Source organism: Epinephelus lanceolatus, chromosome 8 (assembly GCF_041903045.1).
Source record: "Epinephelus lanceolatus isolate andai-2023 chromosome 8, ASM4190304v1, whole genome shotgun sequence".
NCBI classification, from domain to species: Eukaryota; Metazoa; Chordata; class Actinopteri; order Perciformes; family Serranidae; genus Epinephelus; species Epinephelus lanceolatus.
The window spans coordinates 33,640,517-33,663,070 of NC_135741.1; the positions used below are offsets into that span (position 1 = coordinate 33,640,517).

Sequence of the window (22,554 nt, forward strand, 5' to 3'; positions counted from 1 at the left end):
GTCAGGGAGCGATCATTGGGGATGACTTTCTCCAGGTGTGAATTATTGATGAAAACATTTTTTCCTCTGCAGCCTCCTGCTCTGTGCCTTGTTTGATTGAACAAGACATTTACAAGGAGTCAACAGAAAACACACCTGGAAGGTTGTGGCATTGCTTTCTGACATATAGCACATGTGGTATGTGCTTATAGAACTGCTGCACTTTTGCTTTTTCACCACAAGAGGTCAGACTGCTCCTAACCAGCTCTCTACTCTGTCCCCATGAGGAGTGCATCTCAGTGTGGGGCTTAGGGACCTAAAAGAGTCTAAGTAAAGGTTTTAGAGATCCTAAAGAATATTCAAGATTGATTACACAATTTCTTAAAGTTTTCGATGAGTTTTTTTTAGGGTTTTTAGTGTCCTCAGAGTGTTTTACAGGCATCATTGATTATCTTTCAGCAGTCCCAGAGGCCATTCCAGTGATCCTAAAAGAGGCTCTAGGGTAACATGAGGATTTACCAGGGTCAAGACGTCTGAAAGCTCTTGAAGTGGTTTCTGTTTTTTGTCTGTTTTCTCAGGTTCCCTTCAGGGGACTCAATAGATCTATGGGGACTCCTTTTTCTTGAAGGTGCTCTCAGGTTTCTACAGTGTGTTTAAGGGCCCAGATACACCAAACTGACAACAAAAAACTAGTGGCATCGAAGGCCAACTGTTGTGTTATCTATGTTGCCTGTGTCTCAGACAAAAAGTTGCACTTTAAAACATCAAGAAGACAACAGTCAGCGGCCAACTCACATGTATTATATGTGCCTGCAAGAGAGGAAATACCTCTCCATAGCAAAAAAAGGGAAAACAGAAGACCACTGTTTATGTTGCAGTTATCACATCAACAATAAAACCCAGTGTCGAAAGAACAAATAATATTTGATGGGTAACGATAACACAAACATTTCTGCTAAAGAGCCAAAAAAAAATCATAAATTAAATAACAATTTTGTTTTAATGTCACATCCTCTTGACTTTTGTTGTTTCTTTGTTTTCCTGACAGAGATTTCATTCACTGACCGACTCCACCTGCTCCAACACCAATTCAACATGCTCAATGGACAAAAAAACAGGCGACAAGGGCCAACAAAGGCTGACCAGTGCCAACGGTGTGGGGCACAATGCAAAAACTAGGGCAGCAGATGCTCACTGATGGCCTTACACTGACCAACGGCCAACCATTGGCTTGGTGTGTCAGGGCCCTAAGGTTTCCTTAAGAAGGTTTCAGGAATTCATGAGTTGAAGTACTTCTTTTAAGGTTTTTCAGGGAGTTACACAAATTCCTTATGATATTTAGTGTTCATTATGGCCTTTTCAGGAGTTCTTGAACAATTGCCTCAAATTTCAAAGTGTTATCAGCCTGACATCAAGGGACTCCTGAAAAGAACCCCTAAAAAACTACCTCCGATAACCCATAGACCCCTGGAACCTCCTGGAAGCTGCATGGAATACCATTTAGTTCCCTGGAAAGGCATTTCAGGGCTCTGTGCCAATGTTCCAGGCTAATAAAATTTTAATCGTAGGCGTATCAGTGAACAAGAATCTCCCAATGCAGGTTTCCTTCTGACAAAACTTACAATATGGATGGTCTGTGTTGTTGGTCTTCTGTTCTTTGTGTGAAAATGGTTGTGAGTATACTTTTTTGTTCTTCCATTTTCAAACCTCTTGTATTGACTCCCCCTCCTCTGGAGGACATTTGCTTGTGGATATAAAGCGTAGAAATACAGACTGAGTACACTTATCTATCCCAAGGCCAAGGAAAAGGAAAACAAGCTCTTTCAAAGGGAAAAAAAACCCATAATCAACACATCACATAAAATGAGCTAATTGAGCCGAGGGTTGTTTTTGGATGCTGATGTCAGCGTCCGGTGTTTTGCTGACTTTATCAGCATCATCCTCCCCTGCCCATCACATAATGTTTCTTTGCCTCCATTTTCTGCCAAATTAGTTGATAAAAAAGCTTCTAAAACATGGAGTGGCTTAGTTGCCGTGGCAACAGGATTTTCCCACCGATGGAGCTGAGAGCACTGTTGCCGCGGGTGATATCAGCAGAGCCCTGGTTACATTATCCCGGCTTTTGCACCAGGAGGATTCTGACAAACAGGGACAAGAAACGCAGTGGAAGGAATAGTGCGTCTGATTGTTTTATGTGTGTGTGTGTGTGTGTGTGTTTGGGGGGGGGGGGGGGGGGGGGTCAGATTTAGCTTGTTTATCTCATCCATTCAGGAAAGCCCATTTTTACATGTCAAAAACGTCCTTTAACATATTTGAGAAATGAAGCACTTAAACTGTGAACTCTTACTGTAACCACAAAACATACGTGTATAGTGCAGAGTATCTTTTTCTACACTCCCAAAAGTTGTCATAGAAGGGTAGGACAGATTTTTAGTCTTTTTTTAACCAAAGTTTTTATTATATATCAATTTTCAGGGAAACTTTTACCTTTTTTCATGTCAGATAGATAGGCAGACAGACAGGCTCTTCAATATGTATTGAATACACACTGTGTAAGATACTGCCCAGGAATACACCATGCATTAATAGCACATTGTTGTGTAGGCTACAGTAAATCAAGGTACTGAATTGTTGCCATAGATTAGAATAGAACTATTTAACATATAGCTCTGTCATCAAGCCCTCCACTAATAGTGAGAGTCTCCTATACAGTAGGATGGAGATGGAGAATAGAGTGGGAGGAGAGAGGAAGAAATAGAGGGGAGGAGATTCAAAACCGTCAGCAAGCAGGCATTCATGCTTTCTCCCCGATTTCCTCTCTCTCTCTCTCTCTCTCTCTCTTTGTCCCCCCTCCCCACACTTTGTCTGTGTCGCTCTCTCACCTCTCTCCTCCTATACTGAGAAGTCAGCCAATGCATCAGCCTGCAGCTCATCTGGCATCCGCTCTCACTCCCCCCCCCCCACTGCCTCAGTTCCTCACTTCACTCTGCTCCTCTGCTGACTGACACTTCTGATACCTCTTTCGTCTTTCATCCCTTCCTCCCCTTCTTCTCATCTTTTCACCCGCACCTCATCCTCCTCATCCTCAAGCCGCCATGGTGAACAGATAACCGCCCGGCCGTCCCGAGACCATGGGTGCCTGCTTCTGCAAAGGTCACAAAGGTCAGTGCCTGAGTCCACCTGTTTGTGTGTCAAAGTCCGTGTGTCTGTTTGAGGCTTCGATCGACCTGCAGGAAGTGTTGACAGCAGCCAGTAAACATTTGAAGAGCAGAACTCTTTCAGAAAGTTACATCAGGCTTTTGAGGGATGGCTCTCTGTGTGAGAGTCTCGGAAAAATCAGTAAAGTAACACGATCCCTGAGGTGTCGACATCCACCTGCATCACATTTTTAGCCTGGCAGAAGTGTTTGTATGATGTGCATCCATCACAGGAAAGACGAAACTGATGCACAGCTCAAATTCTGCCATGAAAGCATATATCCGAAAACTTGTTTTCATCTGCCCTTTCGCAGCTATTCTTGATCTGAGTGAATCCGTGGAGATTGCTTTAGAAGACTTGGGGGGGATGCGGGAGGTTGATGGGAGGGATTCTGAGGATCAGCGGACAACAACAGTGGCTTCAGGATATGACAGCTCCATCCGAAGCTCGTCTCCAACTTGTCGTGACTTGAAGATGTGACTTGAGTTGCAATTTCCTCTCTCATATTTGCCCTCTGTCCCTGCTTTAGGTGGAAATACAGTGGCGTCTGCTGTCAGGATAAAATAACAATGCCTCGGCTGGCAGCAGGGTCTCTGTTAGGGAGAACAGAAGAATTAATCAGTGCTGTCAAAACAAAAGATCTAATAACATAAAAAGTTGATTTAAGGTGTACAAGCTTTCTGTAACACTTGTGAACAACATACTTGTTAATCTGTCAGTACATGACATTCAGCATCACATTCTCACATATTATTTTCAGCCTGAGTCTGTGATGCAGTCGGACAACATTTTCAGAGAAGCATCCCTTGTAACAAGGTGGACGGTGATGAGGGCAGCGCATTCAAGGGAGGGGGAAGGCAGCTGTGACGCTCCAGACAGACAGAGAACAGCAGGAGTGTGTCTGTGTGTTTGTGTGTGTGTGTGTGTGTGTATGAGTCAGGGTGGGATTTAACCCCACAAGGACAGCCGATTGGTTCAGGGATCGTGATGTGTTTCCTGGCCTGATAATAGGATTTGAAGAGGCCAGAGACCAGATACTGCCCTGTGCGCCAGTGTGTGTATCTATCTCTATGTGTATCTATCTGTGTGTGTGCACACTGGTCATTATGACTTAAGTTAATGGAAGGGTATCACTCGCCTCCTGTTGCCGGCGTGTTTCCATAGCGACAGCCAACTGTCTTGACGACCCCTCCCAGGGGAAACCCCAGGGTTGTGTTTTTTTCCCTGCATGAAAATGTGTGTGTGTGTGTCCACCGACCTCTCTGATGATGTCTCCATCACTCTGAACTGCATTTAATTTCTTCTTGTCATTCATATGTACTTCATCGCCATTAATTAAAAAACAAATATTCAGAGAGGATCCAGTTAAATGACTCTGTTGTTCCCTCTGTCTCTCATCCATTATACATGAGCCTCACTTGACCCCTGGCTGTTAGAGATAATAGGGATTTGCCTTTAAAGATCCCTACCTTGTACCACACACATCGACATACACTCACAGCACATGAATCTAACACCAGTGTTTGTGGTTCCCCACAGAGTTCCACCATCCCATGACAGCATCGCAGGACCAGACTGTGGAGGGTCAGACATCCTCTGCCAAGGTGCATTTCATTTTGTGCATAAAAAACCTGAGAGGAAACTTTGATTAAAAAACAAACAAAAAAAACCTGCAAAAAATAATGCGAAAATATAGTTTTTACGCTTGGGGAAAAAAATTGGTGTATCACTAGAGGGTAAATGTAATTATAAGTGCAATGGAAACAGATTGAGCGAATACATGATGACTTAATGTCATTGCACAGGCCACTGCAAGCTCTCTTCATCTTCTCTGGATGGCTTTTAACATGCTTACATGCACGCATGTCTGCTACCAGAACTCTTTCAGGAGCACACAGCCGGAACATTAGTTGTTCAAAACTCTCTATTTCCATTGTCCATTGCGCTCTCCATTATTGCATATGCATTGTTTTCCTTTGTTTGAGATATGACTGATGCTCGTTTAATTACGTCAGTCTCTTTAAGCCCTCTTCCTCTGACTGAAGAATGGCACCACCTTCTGCATATCTCAATATGCAAACCCCCCAGTTTTCACAAAACAGTAGTGGATGGTAAAGTGCATATATTTGCATAGACCTGAATATTTTTTGCAGATTTTCTTAAATTCTGTTCTAATAGCCTTTAAGTGTGTCTGTGACTGAAAGCAACAAGTATTGCCTTTCTGTCAGTTCACCAGAAGTAAAATAGTTTTCACTACAACTTCTAGAATAAACTGTCTTTCTAAAAATAGTAGTTGATGCTGTGTTCTGCGAATCATTCAGAGTTGGAAAGGCTATTTCTTCTTCAGCTGTCAGCTTAATATCTCTCTCACACATAACACGGTCAGTCTGCTCCTCCGGCTCCATCGCACTCTCCATGCAGGCGTCTGGAGTGAAATTACTGCATGTTTAATCAGCTAGACAGTTTCTCTGTTTGTGTATTTCAAATATTAACATCTGCTATTAAAATGAACATTAACAGCGTTTTCCTAATTCTCAAAAATTAAAAAAGATTTAGTCTTGCTACTTTAGGCCTAATTTATGTATCTTTACTATTTGACTTTTTACTGTGCTTTGCCAGACTGTAGCTAATATCACGAGGCTCGAGTAGCCTTCACATTTCTAGTATCAGTATAGCATCAGAGGGTGGACAGATTTATACAACGCTTGTATCAAATTCTTTATAGTAAGATAAGTAAAGATAAACTAACTTGTAAGAAACAATTTCAGAGTTATTCCTTTGTATTGAACAGGTTGATATCTAGCTAGCTGTAGCTTGTTTTGCTAGCTAGCTAGCTAGCTAGCTGTTAGCAAAGAAAGTTAGGATGTTTTTGCCACTGAAAATGAGAAATTTTAGTTCAGAGTTTTATTGAAGTAGAATATATTTGGATGGTTTGTGTGCTGGGTGAATTACATTTACACCCAGGCTTTTTATAAACTTTTGATTTGCCTAAACAAACCAGACTACCCTAAAGGACAAGCTACTGATTAAATTAATGTCAAATTGGCAAATCCATGTCTTACAGTGATGATTTGATGATACATTTACAGATGCAATCCTATTAAATTAGAGTTTTATAACATTTATTGAAGAATGACTGATATTGTTTGGTAAAAAGAGTAATTTCACAGATGAAAGGACCAGAGAAATTGAAAGATGTCTTGAGGTTTGCAGTGACCACACATCTGGCATCTAAGCAGTTGATGTGAAAAACAGAAACAAACTTAATTTTCCCAAGAGAATGCTTAGTTTTCCCACTTTGCTCATTTTACATTCAAGTGACTTTTATGCAGAATTTTATCATCTGTAAAACTTAATTTAGACTGGTTTCCAGCAGTTTGAAGCGGAGCCATGCACTAATGTGTAAGCATGTACGAACTTATAATCCCATTTTGCTTGCAACATGTTTTAAAAACCTTGAAGGTTTTACTCTCAGATCAAAAACTGAGAGAAATGTAGCCTATTTGAAGTACAGTTTCTCTCTCCATATTGATTGCAGCTACTTCAGTGTAAATACCATAGGGTTTGAGTTTGAAAATACCTTCCCCTAAAATGAGTGTGAACACTGCAGGATTTTCACAAGAGCTGTTTTTGTCATTATCACCATTTTTTCTGTGCGTGGGCGTTAAGTCATCACACATAAGATGTGACTGCCTGAAGAGGATGTATGCAAATGTCCTCATGTGTGTTTGTATGAATAGTTTATGTTTGTGTTCTATTGTGTATGGAAAGCTCATAAGCCCACGCCTGTTGATTTGTATTGTTCAAAGTGTACAAAAGGGTTAGCTGCTTGTTTGTGAGATGAAAAATGCTTCTTTGTCATCTTTGACCCATGGCATAAATGCAGTGGCACAAAGCAAAAATAAACCTTTGTTTGTTATTCTGCATTAGAAATACACAATTCCCACCTTATATTAATGATAAAGATGTGATATCGTCCCTCTGTCTGTTCATCATATTGTGTAGGATGACCAGAATCCATCCAACGGCAGCGTGGCAGATAAAAGCAGCGGCTATGATATTGGCGAGCTGGCCACCTCCTCTTTGATGGGTGAGACACTCAATCACACACACGCAAACATAAACAGCTTTAGTTCAGGTTGTGTTTCATTATGAATCAAACATATGAAACTGGGAAAACGGCAAGCTGGGAAATTGCGTTAGTAACCATGGGAGGTTGGTAATATGATTTCCTTCCTCCTCTGTGCCCTTTCTCTCCCAAACATAGGCTGTAACACAGGGCCATAATCATCCGTCTAACAACCCTCCAGGGGGTCTGGATGGTATTTCCCCCTGGAGAGATTTGTAGAAACTTAACAGCTTTCTAAAGCACTTTGAAACACAAGTCCTAGATGATTTAAGTAATGGTACATGCAAGGTTAAAGATATAATATGCTTGTCTGATATCAGACAGTACTGTCAACTCTTACACTATATTTCCATCTTCAGTTTGACATTGCTCCCATTCTAACTGATTTTCGTTGGGGAGGGAGATTCGACCACATGGCCCATACAAACACAAACAAGTCAACAGAGTTTGAGATGACAGAGAACTGATAAATACCTTTCAGGCTTACATAAAATTATATTGTGAACATTACTGTCCGTGCAGGCAGTTATTTGTCAACTAGGAAACTACAACAGCTTTTTCCCTGTAGGCCGACGTTTGTTTTGTCAGCTGACAGATTACACTGCATTTAAACAGCTTCCTGGGCCTCACCATTACATGTCAAGTGGTGCGATGGTGCAGCATTTATCTCGTCTACTGCGCTCGCCATTGTTGATATTACTCCTCAATGATTCCAGCACATTGTTGACAACAGCTTGACAACAGCATTAGTCCCACCCGTGGTGCTGATTGGCTAATCGGTAGTGCCTCCCGCAGAGCTCATTGGTTGTTTCTTATTTTAACCGAGAAACCGCTGTTTCATTTTGCGTTGCCAGACCAGAATCGGTCATCTTGAACTCAGTGGGGTGGGAGGAGTCAAAGGTCTGGACCCAGGCAAATACTATACAGGATTTTCCGAAAAACCATGTAGCTATAGACTCATGCAGAGATAATCCCTTTCAATCATCACTTATGACCCACTATCAGTATGTGATGATGTATTTTTCTGCCGAGATCCTGCCCTCTGTCTGTATTTTCTCATTTTCTGTTACTGGGACGTTTATAAGTGTGTACTCCCACAGGGTTCAAGTGAGATTGGGGCTTTATAAAAAGGTAGCCAGACTGGAAGCAGCACACATCCAAGAGACACAGCACAAAAAAAGCAAATATAGTGAAGGAAAACGCCAAAGTCAGTGATTCTGGGGTAGGCTTTTACTTTCACTTTTACCAGTGAGTGTGTTCACAAACAGTAACCAACAATCCTGCGTAGTATACCTTTCAGCTGTTATGGTCATAGACTTGTAATGATAAATCTTTACTTCTTTGAGTTGTCACCATTGAGCTTGAGGCCTGAACAAATCCCCAAACTGTTTGGTCTCTTAAATGGAGATGTCGACAAGATGTTGCCAAGTAGGTGTCTATTCTCACAAAGTCACCTGTGCCTGCCCTTTCTCCATCATCCTTCACTCCTCATGTGTCTCTTTTTATTAACTGAGTCCACAAGGGTCAACATGAGATTATTAGGTAAACTATTGCAGGCTATTCATAGTTGTTCATATTTGAACAGACTGGGGCTACATCATTACATGACAGATAGCCTTGGGTGAATGTAGGTTGTCACCCTCTAAAGCTGAAAGTTGATCTTTTCTTTTTTACCTCCATGACTCCTCCTCTGCTATCTATCACTTCTTTTTTACTTTTGCCTGATCGCAACAAAGTAAACATACTATTAGAGGCAGATTTTAGTTAATATAGGAAACTTCCATAGAAACACAGCTACAGACCCAGCTGCTAATTTTCACTTTTTTTAGCTCACCTTTTTTTGTGGTTTTCCAAAGAAAAGATTAAATGTCCTTGTTCCGTTTCATGGTTATTGTTCAAAATCTTCTCATGTAACAATTCGTATGACATCTTAGAAAAAGTTGTGTGCTCAGTTTGTGTGATATCTTCTGAATTAGCACGAGCCACCCACCCAAACACCACTGCGGACCAAGCAAACCCCCTCATGGCAACAACACTCCTTAATGGCAGTGGTTCCCCCCAGCAGGACAATAATGAAAAACTGCTCAGGAATGGTCCAAGGAACATGACAAAGAGTTTAAGGCCTTGACCTGGCCTCCAAATTCCCCAGATCCAAATCCAATTGAGCATCCTTGGGACATGCTGGTACGTCATCTCGCAAACCACAGGACTCAAAGGATCTGCCGTGAAGACCCTGGTGCCAGACACCACGGGGCATCCCCAGACTTCCTGTGTCCATGCTTCGACATGTCAGAGCTATATCCAATCCGTAGAGGGCCCACTGTGGATGGGCGGTACGTCTGGGGTATTGGCATGTCCCACAGATGCTCAGTCGAATTGGGAACTGGGGAATTCTTAGGCCAGGTCAAGGCTTTAAGCTCTTTGTCCCATTCCTCAGGCCATTCTTGAGCAGTTTTGTGGTGTGGCATGGCGCACTGTTTGCTTGATCTGCAATGGTGTATGGGTGAGTGGAGTGCGTCAAGTAACATCCACATATATGCCAGGACCCAAGGTTTCCCAGCACTGCATTGTAACAAGATAATCAATGTTATTCATTTCACCTGTCACCTGGTTTTAATGTTTTGGCTGATCAGTGTAGTATTTAATGAATTAGCACCCCTACTGGTTAGGTTAGGTTTAGGAAAAGAATCATATAAAATAAGTAAGTAAGTAAATGAGAACAGTGTGTATAGTAATGATGTCAAACACAGATCAAACAGCCAAAGCTTGAATACTGGAGGTTGTGGCTAGACCGGATACCATTTTTGTCAAGACAGGAAAAACAGCTGGATGCTCCTTTGAACACTGATTTTGAACATCATTGTGTTCTGGTTGAATATGTTTGAGGTTTACCACTGTGCTGGAAATTGATGTTGATTGATGCCAAATTTTATGCATGATATAAAGCATAAAAATAGTCTAAATAAATACTTTACTGGGGGGCAGTTTGATACTTACCTCCCAAAGTGTATCGTGAGTATACCTCAGCTGTAACCTCAAAGTACCCAGACAGACATGTGGGAACGCTCAGGTACACACACATTTCTTTCGCCCATTTAATTTTCTCCTTCACCTTTAAGTCTGGATTCCTTCTCTCTTCATGTTGGTGCCTCCTACTCTTTTTCATCCCCCTTTCCCCATCCTGTGTCTGTCTGCTTCATCTCCACTGCTTCCCTCTCTCTGCGAGAGGTTAATTATCTGACTTAATGTGTTATGCGTTGCCGAACTTTTCCCAGTGAAAGCTCCTTTATTACCCCGGCAGTATAATTAAGAAGGCTGTGAAAACCTCATGAATATGTTAGACAAACACAGACATTCAGGCAGACAGCTGAGAGGCTGACACCTGCTTTGGGAGTGACAGAACCAGTCCAGGTAAAAAAAAAAAAGCCTTATGACATTTACTCAGACATAATCACTAGTCAGTCATCACTTAAATTGGCAAAGCAAGTTCAGTAGAGTTGGGCAGTCACAAAGTGCAGCAGACAACCTAAGTGTTTAAATCAGATCACACTGCACAAACTCAAATATTATTGTGCAAATATAATCGTATTTAGAAGAACATAATGCAGACATTATTGCTACATTTATTCTTCTTGTATGATGCAGTGTGATAGATAGATCAGGCAGATGTGATTTTATTAACAGCAAACGACTTTAGCCTTGTGACTGGAACCCAGAAACTGAAATGTTCATTGTTCATTTGACTGAACAAACGAGTTACTGAAAGTTTTGTTAGCCTTACAGATTTTATTTGTCTTGGGGGTGCTGTTGCAAGGAAATAGTGATGATCATTAAAATCAAAGGAGTTTATCACTATGACAGTATGAATGTGCTCAGTAGATTTCGTGGAAACCTGGTTACATTAGGATATATATTACATACAAAGTTCGAAGGAAACAGTCAAGTTGATGGAGTTAAGAGTTCATCTTGTGGAGAGGATGACTGTACACATTAGATTTCCTGGCAATTAGATCAGAGGATATTTCCCATGTACAAGTCGATATATTTGTCTGACAGAGGCGCTAAGGAAGAGATAAGAGGGTAACAAAAAATATTAGCATTCATGCACTGGGAACCACGAATATCAATAAAAACTTTAATAGTAATCTGCTAAGCAGCCATAGTGGTATAGCTCAAGGGATGGTGATGCTGGTCTGTTGTCCAGCCCACGACATTGGCCAGACAGAAATATCTCAACAAGTATTAACAGATAGGCCGCCGCTTTGGTGCAGATATTCATGATCCCCAGAGGATGAAGCCTAATGACTTTGGTGAGCCCCTGATTTTTTCCTGTAGTACAATCAGGTGAAATGTCTCAACAACTGTTGGATATTTGCCATGAAGTATGATCCCGACATTCATGTCCCCGTCAGGATGAATTTTAATTTGTCCAGTACTTTGGTTTATGACCAAATGCCTGCAAAACTAATGACATTCACATTGGCCTCAGCTGTACTTTATGATGTTAGCACATTAACACGCTAAAGTAAAATGATGAACAACATACTGGCTAAATCATGCTTCGTATTTTCAATACAATAGCTAAGTCACACATGAACTAGTGTGTTGAACAATTCACTGTTTTGAAGCAGCCGACTGACCACTTTAAACAGTGTACAGCTCGTTTTTTTTTTAAATACTGTGGCAAATTGACAAGAATATCTCATCTTCAAAACCAGGATGTGACATAACGCCTTGTTTGGGGTGGTCACATAATTTTTGGCACGGTGAAGCGAGGCATCAAAACATCTAGCCTAGATTCATCTTTGAAAGGTCGACATTGTGTTTAAAGTCTGCTTCAAGCGTAACATCACCACTGCTAAACATCAGCATATTAGTATTGTCATTGTGAGCATGTTAACATGCTGACATTAACATTCAGCTCAGAGCACTGTTGTGTCCAAGCACGGCCGCACAGAGCTGCTTGTGCTCCTGTGGGGACTTCTTTAATGCTGTTGTCTACAGGCCATCTAAGGGACGCATCAGATGCCTTGACACATTGATAAGAGTAAACCCAGGAACAAACAAACTGTCAGCCTTTGCTTTGTTGCTGTTTTCTAGTGGTCCAGTCCACCACAGCTGGAAATCAACACCAGCTGCTTACCAGCAGGCAAATTACGGTAGTTACCAATTTTACTCCCTTTAGGATGTGATTAAATGTTATTTTCTAGAATTATTCCCATGTTGGCTGGGAAGCAACAAAGCTCTGAATGCAGCACCTACAGGTTTTATAACACTCCATGCTTGTTCATCCGACTGTGTTTGTTTATCCGCTCTGTTTCCTCACAACATACAGCAGGGAGTCATGCCTGACATAATGTCATATATGTCTATTTTTGTCAAGGGACCTATTCCAGACTGACTGGTTTCTTTATTAAAACCTGTAACCCTGTGTTTGCTGAGGCAACATGATAAACAACACTGAGAAATCCAATCATTTCTTACAGCAACCATGGGAACTCAGAGGATGTGTTGACAAGCTTGTAGATATCTGTAACTGATTTTCTCGGTCTCTCTTAGAATTAGACTTATTTAAATGAATGAGAGCAAAGTTTAGCAAGCATGCCAAGTATTTGTCAACTTTTACAGAGGAGCAGAAAGCATCCTGACTTGAAACATTACAAATTGGCATGGCCAGTGCACAGCGCAGGACAGAAGGGCTCTGCAACAGGTTATTAAAACAGCCGAGAACATCATTGGTGCCCCTCTACTGAGCGTCAGAGATATTGGTGAGGTGAGAAGCCTGCGCAGAGCCCAGAGGATACTAAAAATCAAAACCCACCCCAGCAACAGCCTGTTCACTCTTTCCGCCATCTGGCAAGCAATACAAAAGTATTTGCTGCTGTATACCACCAGATTACAGAGTAGCTTCTTTCCTCCCGCTGTAAGAGTCCTCAACTTATCCTCTGTATGCACCACAATAAAAATAGTTTTGTTCTGTCATGTTTTTTCTCGTGAAGCATGAAGGGACTATAATTTTCATTTTGTTGTGAAGCCCTGTGTTGTAGAATGACAATAAATAAACCTCGAACCTCTGGGAAAAAAGCCCAAGAGTTGAATGAATGGGCAAGAGTTATATTTCAACCATTTGGTTCAGTTTTTATTATATCTGACTGATTTGAACTAGAGCTTCATACACACCTCTACTAAAGCAGGCTATTTGGGGTTAACACAACTGTAGTCTCGCTCACCAGACCTTTCTCAAGAAAAGAAAGGTCTGGCTGGGCCGACTCTCACTTTGAGATTGGAGAAAAAAACGCCCCGGCTGCTTGTACTCCTTTCAACCAATCACAATCGTTCTGGGCGGTGCCACAGCAACGGTGCGCTTGCAAAAATATTGCCAGGGGGAAACAGGTTTTGGTGTAACACGCCCACAAAAATATCACCTACAGGACGCGAACCATGGCAGAAAAATGGCTACATCCCCGCAAGATCAAACACCACAAAAGTTAGTAAAGGACGTGTTGAAAACGGTTGAAAACTGCTACACAACCGGAGGTGGTAGGGCGGGACTTCAGTGGGTGGCTCATTCCGCCCAATGAGAGGCTGATCTCTGCAGCAAACTTCCACCCACTCAGACTAACACAACTGTAACAGTATTCATGATCCCATTCATTGATTGGCTGGCAGTATAACCCCTGACACACATTTCTGTTCACCAAATTATATGTTTTATCCCTCCATACTCCATATTGAAATGGCTTGGATGTAACTCCACACCTTTACACCTCTACACTGATCTATAAATATGCAAATGAACTCCTCCCCCCAGTCACTCGCCTGCTGCTCATATGTACCTGCTCACCTTTACTCTCCTCATCAAGCACAGAAACTTCTGCTTGTCTACCAGTATGTTATCAAACACCTGGTAATGTGTTACTAATTTTAGAAAAACCTTGTTTGGGATTGCCAACTCTGACAAGTTGAAGTGAACGCTTAAGTTAACTTGAAAAATACCAATACATAGCAACACCTGACTTCTCCTTGTTTTGCTGTTATGAAAAGCCCAACCCTGCATGTTGACAGGATTGGTTCCTTAGGTTTGTGATGTCACAAACCCTGGAGGTCTGAATCTGAGTTTTAAGACACTTATACACTGCAGTTTCAAGGCAAGAAATGCCCAGCAATAGTGCTGACTGCTTTTTTTGCTTGTGTAGCATAAAAAATCTTCATATGGACATGTTAACAAGGCTAACTTGGTTTTCATTGAAGGGGCTCTTTGAATGTTGGTGACATAGTAAGGAGTACTACCGACTTCATGTTTTAACAGTAACAGTATTCACATAACAGACAATACTTGTTAGAACCACCACTTTAAAACTACTTGAATCAACATTTAAATAATTTTAATATGATCAGATCCCTGTGTGTAGTGTTTCGCTCCTGGAGATAAGCCCACTGAAAATTATCAGCCAACTCTTCAGTTTACCTCAGCTCTATGGAGCATTTTATTGTCTTTTGGCCCATTCCTGGCTGGTACCTTACATCAACGTGACATCAGAAAGACATTGGACTCTCACTTGGATGTTAAGTTCTGGTTGGAATGAAAATCAGGCTGATGCTATTTTAAATATCTGTCAATGTTAATAATTCATTTTGTGTGGACATTATGTCTAAATTTTGTCACTTTTTGTCAAGATGACTTTGGCATGAATTGTTTGGAATATGCTGGATTTTTGATACTTATTAACACGACTTAAAACCAACAAAATGTCATCAGTCATCAGTATGCCACCTCAGATTGATGTTGGTTTAAGACATTGTGCTGACATTGAATTTTGGTCACCCAACGTCACAACCTAAATTCAACCAAATGTCAATGTCTAACAATGTTGGTGGCCAGTTGGGTTGTTTTGGTTTTACAGCCTGCTTTTGGTTCAGCACCCTGCCAGCAGACAGGCAAGGTCAGCATCTATGGTGTCAGAATAATGTAGCATTTATCAGCTAAAGTGTCACAAAGTGTGTTTACCACTTGTTTCTGCTGCCTCCAAATTGCCCAAAAATCACTTAATCCATTGTCTTTATGCAGACAATCAGACATTTTGTCACACAAATCAATGTCCTCTTGCATGCAAATTAAATTCTAATCCTCTATCAGACCTGTTCATATATAGATTATGTTGGATTTTTTTTTAATACAAGACAAGAACCCCATCAGGACTGCATAGAAAGTACATGCACTTGCACAGTCAATAACCTGAAACACTGCAGTGTTTTAAATGCTGTTTGTCTGCTGCACTTCACCTACAAATCAGCAGAGAAATCTTGGCTACCTGCTGCTGCCCATTGCATTCAGAGCGACACATTAAGCACATGATTATTCTGTGGGGTGCAGCTTCAGCTTAATATGATTTGGTCCTTTTCACACTGCAGTGTGGACAGCAAGGCAATAATATGCAATTTGAAAAACAAATGGGATCTTCCTGCAGCGTGCACATAACTTAAATAGATGCAAACATAGCTTCTTCACCATCAAGCATCAGGCAGAACAGATCATCATAACAGAGTGAAAGCAGCGTGAGACAGCAGTGGGTGTCACAGTGCACAACAAAACACAGAGAAGAGTCTCTAGGTGTTAAGCTCAAATAAAAATAACATGTTGGGATGTTTTTCTCAGTTTCAATTGGCCCAGACTGCCAACTTTCTCAGCTCCCTTATGTCGTATCACTGTATCCATTTCTCTCTAAGCTTGTTACCATGTCCTTCTTTCTTCCTGGTCTCGACACTGTCCTTCCTTTATTCTTTAACTTCTTACCTTAACCTTTCCTTCCCGTTCTGTTTTTGCACCTTTGCCTTTTCAACCTTTCCATTTTGTCCTTTTGCATCTGTTTAATTTGCCTGTTCCGCGATACGACCAAGGCATGCTGTCACTTTCGCTTCAGCTCTTCATTTCCCTAGACCTCTCTGCCCTTGTCTCTTGTGATAAAAGAAATAATAGCCTCTTTGTAGTTTTGCCCAGTGATTATACGGGTCATGAATAACTTATTACTGTTGAGATACAGGGACACAGCACCTCCATTAGATACTGCTTTACAAGAGTCTATTAAGAGCAAGCAACAGGGCTGTAGACTTGAGGCTTAAGTCAGGCACAATAATGAGGACTTGGACTTGACTGAGGCCTCGACTTGAAACTTCAAAACAAAAAGATTTACGTCTCAAGCTCTGACCTGATGAAATCCCAGAATTTACAAAAGGCCGTGATATACTCCAAAGCTAAGGTTTAACTGAATAGCAGAAGCACATGTGCGCACAGTCAGTGCTAGCACTCCTAGAAAATATGGTTTGAACCTTTGAGTGTGTGAAGTGTGAAGCAGTGTGAACATGAATGTAAGTGCTTCAGTAAATGCTTTGTCATTTTTAAAAGACATCATTCAGAGACCCGAAGGACCTGCGACTGACTTGCAATTTCCTTGTGAAGACCGAGGGGGCTAAAAAGAGGATATGGCGTCATATCAGTAACTGCAGTATAATTTGGTCTGCACTAGCCAAAGGCATCCGCAAGGTCAGAATATATTCTTTATGCAAAATAAAGATATGAGTGAGAATTACAAATCCGCTATTACTGAAAAGATCTTTATCAAAGACAGTAATGCTTTATTTTTGAAAACATTTTACTGTATATTGTTCGAGATACGTTTGAGTGTGCCCAAAAAGTTGTTAGGTTGAGTGCAGAAGCTAAAGAGAGCACACTGTAAGAGCACCTGAGAGAACACCATCCCTTCATTTCTAGGGCCGTCCGCTGTAACCCTCCAACATCGCCACTATACATTACATATGGTTAGAGAACATGCCTCAACCTACATTTAATAGCCTTGGTTAAGACATAACTTTCCCTCTAAAGGCTTAAAAACTGCTCTGTAATGCAACACATTTTAATTAGTCCTCTACTAGAGCCTGAAATAAATTACAAAATAAACCCAAAGCTGTATGGTGTTGTGTTGTGTTGTTGCTGTCAGCTAATGGAAATATTGATTTGTGCAAGTTGGGGAAAAAAACTCTAGATTTTATTTTTCATCAAATTATAACATGTTTTTTCATTAGGTTTTCTATTCACGATAGCTTCATGCAGTGCTGTCTGTATTAAACAAGAAAATGTACAATTCTCTCCTTCTCTCCAAAATCACCTCGGGTGCTGTTACACTGTCATTTTCAATCCTCTCCAAGTTGTTTTCTATGGAGCTCTACATCAGAAGGCAGCAGCAGAAATGTCTCTTTCATGCTTCAGGTTATGCAAATCAGGAGTAAATGCTCACCTTCAAAGTCTGAATTATGCTTAAAGTACAACCATTTCATGATTCTTCTCCCTCATCTTCTTTTGCCATTTCCATATTCCTGTCCTGTTTTTTGGGCATTTTTTCCCACCCTCTCCATGTACACCCTGTCATGCAGCCTATCACTTTATCTTTTCCTGAAATTGTCTCCTACTGTCCTCTGCTATCACACTTACTGTATGGCCACCTTATCCACTTATCAAGATGTATCCCTCCTTCTCCTTCTCCCCTTATTTAGGTCTGGTGGCCACGATAAAGGAGCATATAACGCAGCCGACAGCGATGGCCCAGGGGCGAGTTGCTCACCTGATTGAGTGGAAGGGTTGGGGTGGAGGTGGTGAAGCTAGGGGAGGTGGGGGTGGTTGGAGCGGGGCCCGGGGTAAAGGAGGCGGAGGCTGGGGGGGGATAGGGGCCGAGCTGCAGGAAGATGAGCAGTTCTACTCCCAAATGACGGACGAGATCAAGGAGGCTCGCTTCGCTGCAGGTGAGACAGACGAATGAATTGAATTTAAGAAAAACAAGATGTGGTCAGTGGAGATAAAGTGACGGTCAGATCCCTTTGGGCATTGTGTCTGTTCGATTGGCTCATGCAGAAAGAGCGTCTGCAAAAATCAATAGTCCTTAAGACGTCCCATGACAGTGGCTCAAATGTAGTGCACTTATTGGATTTCCCTTTGTTTGTGACTGTGGTAGACTTGGTGAAAAACAACTGGGGGTCGACTTCTCAGAAAAAGAACATAAAATATGTTTGTTTCACAGGCGTAGCAGAGCAGTTTGCCCTGGCTGAGGCATCAATGAATGTGTGGTCGATGAACGACGGCTTGGAGCAGCCGTCCACCAGTTTACAAGGTTGGTCATGTAAAAGCTTGTTCATGTGTCACTGGAGCTTTTGGTCTAAAATACCTCTTTTATCTCAAGTTAAAAGTTCTCCATGGGGTGTGCTGCAAACTTTGCAGATGAAAGTGAATAAAAAGATAAAAACACTGAAACATTAAGGTATTTCTGCTGTAATAATCTCATCTGGGTTTGTCTGATTATAATCTCAAAGTACAAATTTTACCTTGAAATATTGTCTTTAATGTTGATGATGGATTTTTGAGAGAAACTTGACATATCAGATAATAGAATCAACACCTGTTGCACAACATAATTGATTTTACTGTATATACCCTATGCAAATATATATGATGAAGTAAATACTGGTATTAAAGATCTAGTTTGTTGTAACCTTCAGAGCTGGAAGAATCATGAGTGTGATGCGTGTAGTTTGTAATTTCAGTTCAGTTTTCAACCACACTAATGACATTGCTGCACAGTCAGCCTCTCTGTTGAACTCTAATTCTCCACTTATGAAGGACTGGCATGAAACTGTGTACACACAGTCTTGGTCTCCAGAGGATGACACTTGTTGACTGTAGTGATGCCATGGCTTGTAATCAATCACTACACAATCATATATGTGGTAGACATGTTGAAACTTTACCTTTATTATCAGTTTTCAAATGTATGTTATTACAGCACTGTGGTTAACATATGATTATGTTTAGGCATAAAATCCACTTGGTTGGGTTAGGAAAACATCTCGTTTTTGCTTAAAATACCAAGTGTGGGCACCACAATCACGGCTGGAAATGTCGCGATGTGTCATTAAAAACTACCCAGTTTTGTTGTTTGTTGGCCTTGTTGTTTGTCAGCTGTTTCACCAGGTGTCACGCTATTCATGAACCCCTCCTCTTAATGAGAAACTCATATCATATACATGTAATTCGATCTACGTCACTTTAGAAAAATATGATTCGTATGACATGATGTAACAATGTAACATATCTATGGTTTGCAGAAACGTACAATGCTCACTTTTTATCTTGGCAATTGGGCTGGACACCAGTGGGTCAAAATTCTCCCTTTCAACAGTTCAAAAGTTAATATCATGAAAATAATGACCATATTACAATCAGGTTAGCATGCTGATGCTAGCATGTTAACAGGCTTTGCAGGTAAATTATTTATTTATTTATTTTTTTTTAAATCATAGTCTATACAGTCAGCATGTAAGTAACACTTGTTTTAACTCAGCCAATCAACATTTGAGGTGTCAGATTTGCTTGAACTGTTAAAAAACCCTAACATTATGAATGCCTTCGGTAACAGTGTTTTTCCCTGTAATTACTATTTGAGAACATTGTCCTTGAAACCTAATAGCAAAATGATATCTGTTTAAACTGAACAGCTAGATAAGCATAAAATAAATTCAATTAAATTCAATTCAGAGCACTTTATTCATCCCTGGGGAGGGCAATTTAAAAGGCACACAGAGTAGCACATTATGTTACCACATAAAAGCATTTATCCTTCATACATATCTTGTTTTACCTGTGGAGGAAATTACTTTATTCCATTAATTAAAAAATAAGTCCTTGAACATGCGATCCTCATGAATTAACATGTATTTTCACACAGAAATAGCTTTCACACTCACAGTCTTGTGTCATTAGCTACATGCCGTGCAGCAGCTGGTAAATGGCACCTTTTTTTATCCAATTCAAGCACTGAGCATATCTCTGCTATTTCTGTAATTTAACAGTGTGAAGAGCTACAGCTTCTAAAATCCGTACACCCTGAGAGGACCCAGCTGCCACTGTTTGCGTATTTCAAATGAATTCTTCCATGTTTTCAAGGAGCAATCATTTGACTTATACTGTTATTATCCCTCCACAGCAGCACAAAGCCACTTCTTGTCCCAGTTCCTGCTGGACGGTGGAAGCGTTAGCGTTCCCCAACACCTGTACAGCATCCACGCCCAGACTTACGGCGACAACAGGGCGGCCAATCTGGTCCCTCCATCAGTGGTTGACTCCATTTCCCCAACGTCCAACACCCAGCAGGACAGAGAACATCCCCTCGAGGACAAGAGCACTGCGACTGCAGAGGCTGCTGTACGACATGTAGACAGCAGCTCGCTATCTGAGGATGACGTTTTTTATAATTAGGTTTAACAGGAAAACAAGCCAGCAATTTTGATGGCAATCTCTTAAATGAGCCTCATTGAGGGGACTTGAGTCTCAGCCACCAGCACCGACTGCTACAAAGAAAAAAAAAAGGTAGACATCAGAAATATCTCAAGAGGCAATTCCACAAATGGCTCGTCTGGGAAGGTTTCAGCATCTGGTCTTCAGATACAGACTCCAAATTGTATTTTCTCTCCAGTTGAGGCGTACACTTTTGTGAATGTCCACAATGTTACATTTTTATTTTTTATTCAATGTACATTAAACACTTTCATATTATAGGTAGAACTGAACTGTGAAGAGTCAAACGATACTGGTGTAAATCTTGTTATTAAACATCAATTTTAATATATGTGCTGAGTATATTTGTCCAGTTCTAGTTTTGATCCCTTTCTCATTCACACTGGTGAATTGAACAGATGAATGCAGTGAAGGGGCAACAAAGTCTGACCTTAAGCAATTTCAGTAGAGAAAATAAGAAAGAAATTGATTTGTCATCTTTGAGGTTTCTCATCTTAATCAAGAGAGACGTCTGTTGTAAAGAAAGCGTACAATTATCTGTCTGAGTCCCAGCTATGATTAGCTATTATTCACACTCTTCTGTCTGAGAGCGACAGCAGCAGGGGAGTGGTGCAGAGAAAAGACGAGTGCAGAAAAACACAGAATCCGTCAGCGTGCATGTGGTTCCACACGTATGTCAGCATGCCTGTGTATGGTGTTAGTGTTACTTGTCACGGTGTTTCTTTTAGCACAGGATTACACAAAACGAAGCTGTGCCCTGTGGTGCGTCATTGCTGTTTCCCCTTTTGTTATCTCAGTGGGACTGAATGGTTTTCAATTGATGTGGGAAAAAAATCAAAAGGCTATGCACGGCTGATATGATCACATCCATCATGACACAAAACCCCTTAAGCAAAGACATCAACTGATTTGAGACCTACGTAGCTCTCCAGTGCACAGCGGCGCACCATGGGGCCACTGAAAATCTTGGGGTGGCACACCACAACCAAAAGCCATTCAGGATTTCCTTCTGCTGTTGAAGTATAGGCTCAAAATGATCCCACACTTCCTGCCTGACATGTTATTAACTAGCCTGTGTAATCACTGCAGGTACCAGCCATGTAAATTAGGGGCCGCACACATGCTGTGTCTTTAACTGCCTGGAAAATGCGAGGTCAAGCACAGGGCACTATTCTTGTGCCTTTTTGTGTGCCAGCTTTCAAGAGAGTGGCAGCAGGTTGCATCTGAGGTTGCTGGGCAACCTTAATAAGCACTGTATCACAGCACCCGGAGCTCCTCCAGGTGCTGTTTAGATGTGTGTCGACTGTGGGCCAGATGTAAAGTTCTGAGTAGCCCTGCACTAAGAAGATAAACTTTTTTGTGTTCATCATAGACTGAATATTTATGGAAGAAGGGAAGGATATCTGTCAGCTGTGACTGGTTTGTAATGTGATTCCTGTCTGACTGCTGAGCGTGGCGTCTTGCTGTGTCTGTCCTTTCAAATTGAGTTCCCACACGCTCCAGTCATGTTAGTTTTGATTTATTTTGACGAGGTGCAGCTCCTAATAGAGTTTCACCTTTACTTGTTTTTTTGTGCTACTCAGGACATATTCACACTGGTGCTATTTGGTCCGCCTCAAACGAACCCTGGTCCGCTTCTACGGATAGTTCAGTTCATTTGGAGTGGTGTGAACGCCCATTCGAACTCTAGCGCGGACCAATGAGCGAACCTTGGTCCACTTGAAAACTGGGGGTCTCGGTTCACTTGCAAGTGAACCCTGGTGCAGTTTGCTTACAGTGGGAAATGCAAACGGACTATCCGGTGAACCAAAGAGAAGAAGTGAACCAAAGAGAGGAAGTGACGTAGAGCGTGGTGCATTTTAGGTAGAAAAAAAACCCAAAGCCAATGGTGTGAACCGGGAAGCAGAGG

The 22,554-nt window shown here is 41.4% G+C and overlaps 1 protein-coding gene across 1 annotated transcript; it reads left to right on the forward strand.

Annotated features, from left to right (window-relative positions):
- Positions 1 to 2,892: 2,892 nt before the first annotated feature.
- Positions 2,893 to 20,973, forward strand: fam131c (family with sequence similarity 131 member C). Its single transcript, XM_033628522.2, has 6 exons — positions 2,893 to 3,141; positions 4,717 to 4,781; positions 7,183 to 7,267; positions 17,855 to 18,100; positions 18,376 to 18,465; positions 20,335 to 20,973. The coding sequence occupies exons 1-6, from the start codon at positions 3,111 to 3,113 to the stop codon at positions 20,604 to 20,606; spliced, it is 789 nt and encodes a 262-aa protein (XP_033484413.2). The 5' UTR covers positions 2,893 to 3,110; the 3' UTR covers positions 20,607 to 20,973.
- The last annotated feature ends 1,581 nt before the right edge of the window (positions 20,974 to 22,554 follow it).

Bases quoted from the DNA above. Each gene is read 5' to 3' on its own strand.
- fam131c (XM_033628522.2), top strand. From the start codon at position 3,111: ATGGGTGCCTGCTTCTGCAAAGGTCACAAAG. The intron at 7,268-17,854 runs GTGAGACACTCA...CCCCTTATTTAG, and splicing joins GGCCACCTCCTCTTTGATGG to GTCTGGTGGCCACGATAAAG. The intron at 18,101-18,375 runs GTGAGACAGACG...TTTGTTTCACAG, and splicing joins GGAGGCTCGCTTCGCTGCAG to GCGTAGCAGAGCAGTTTGCC.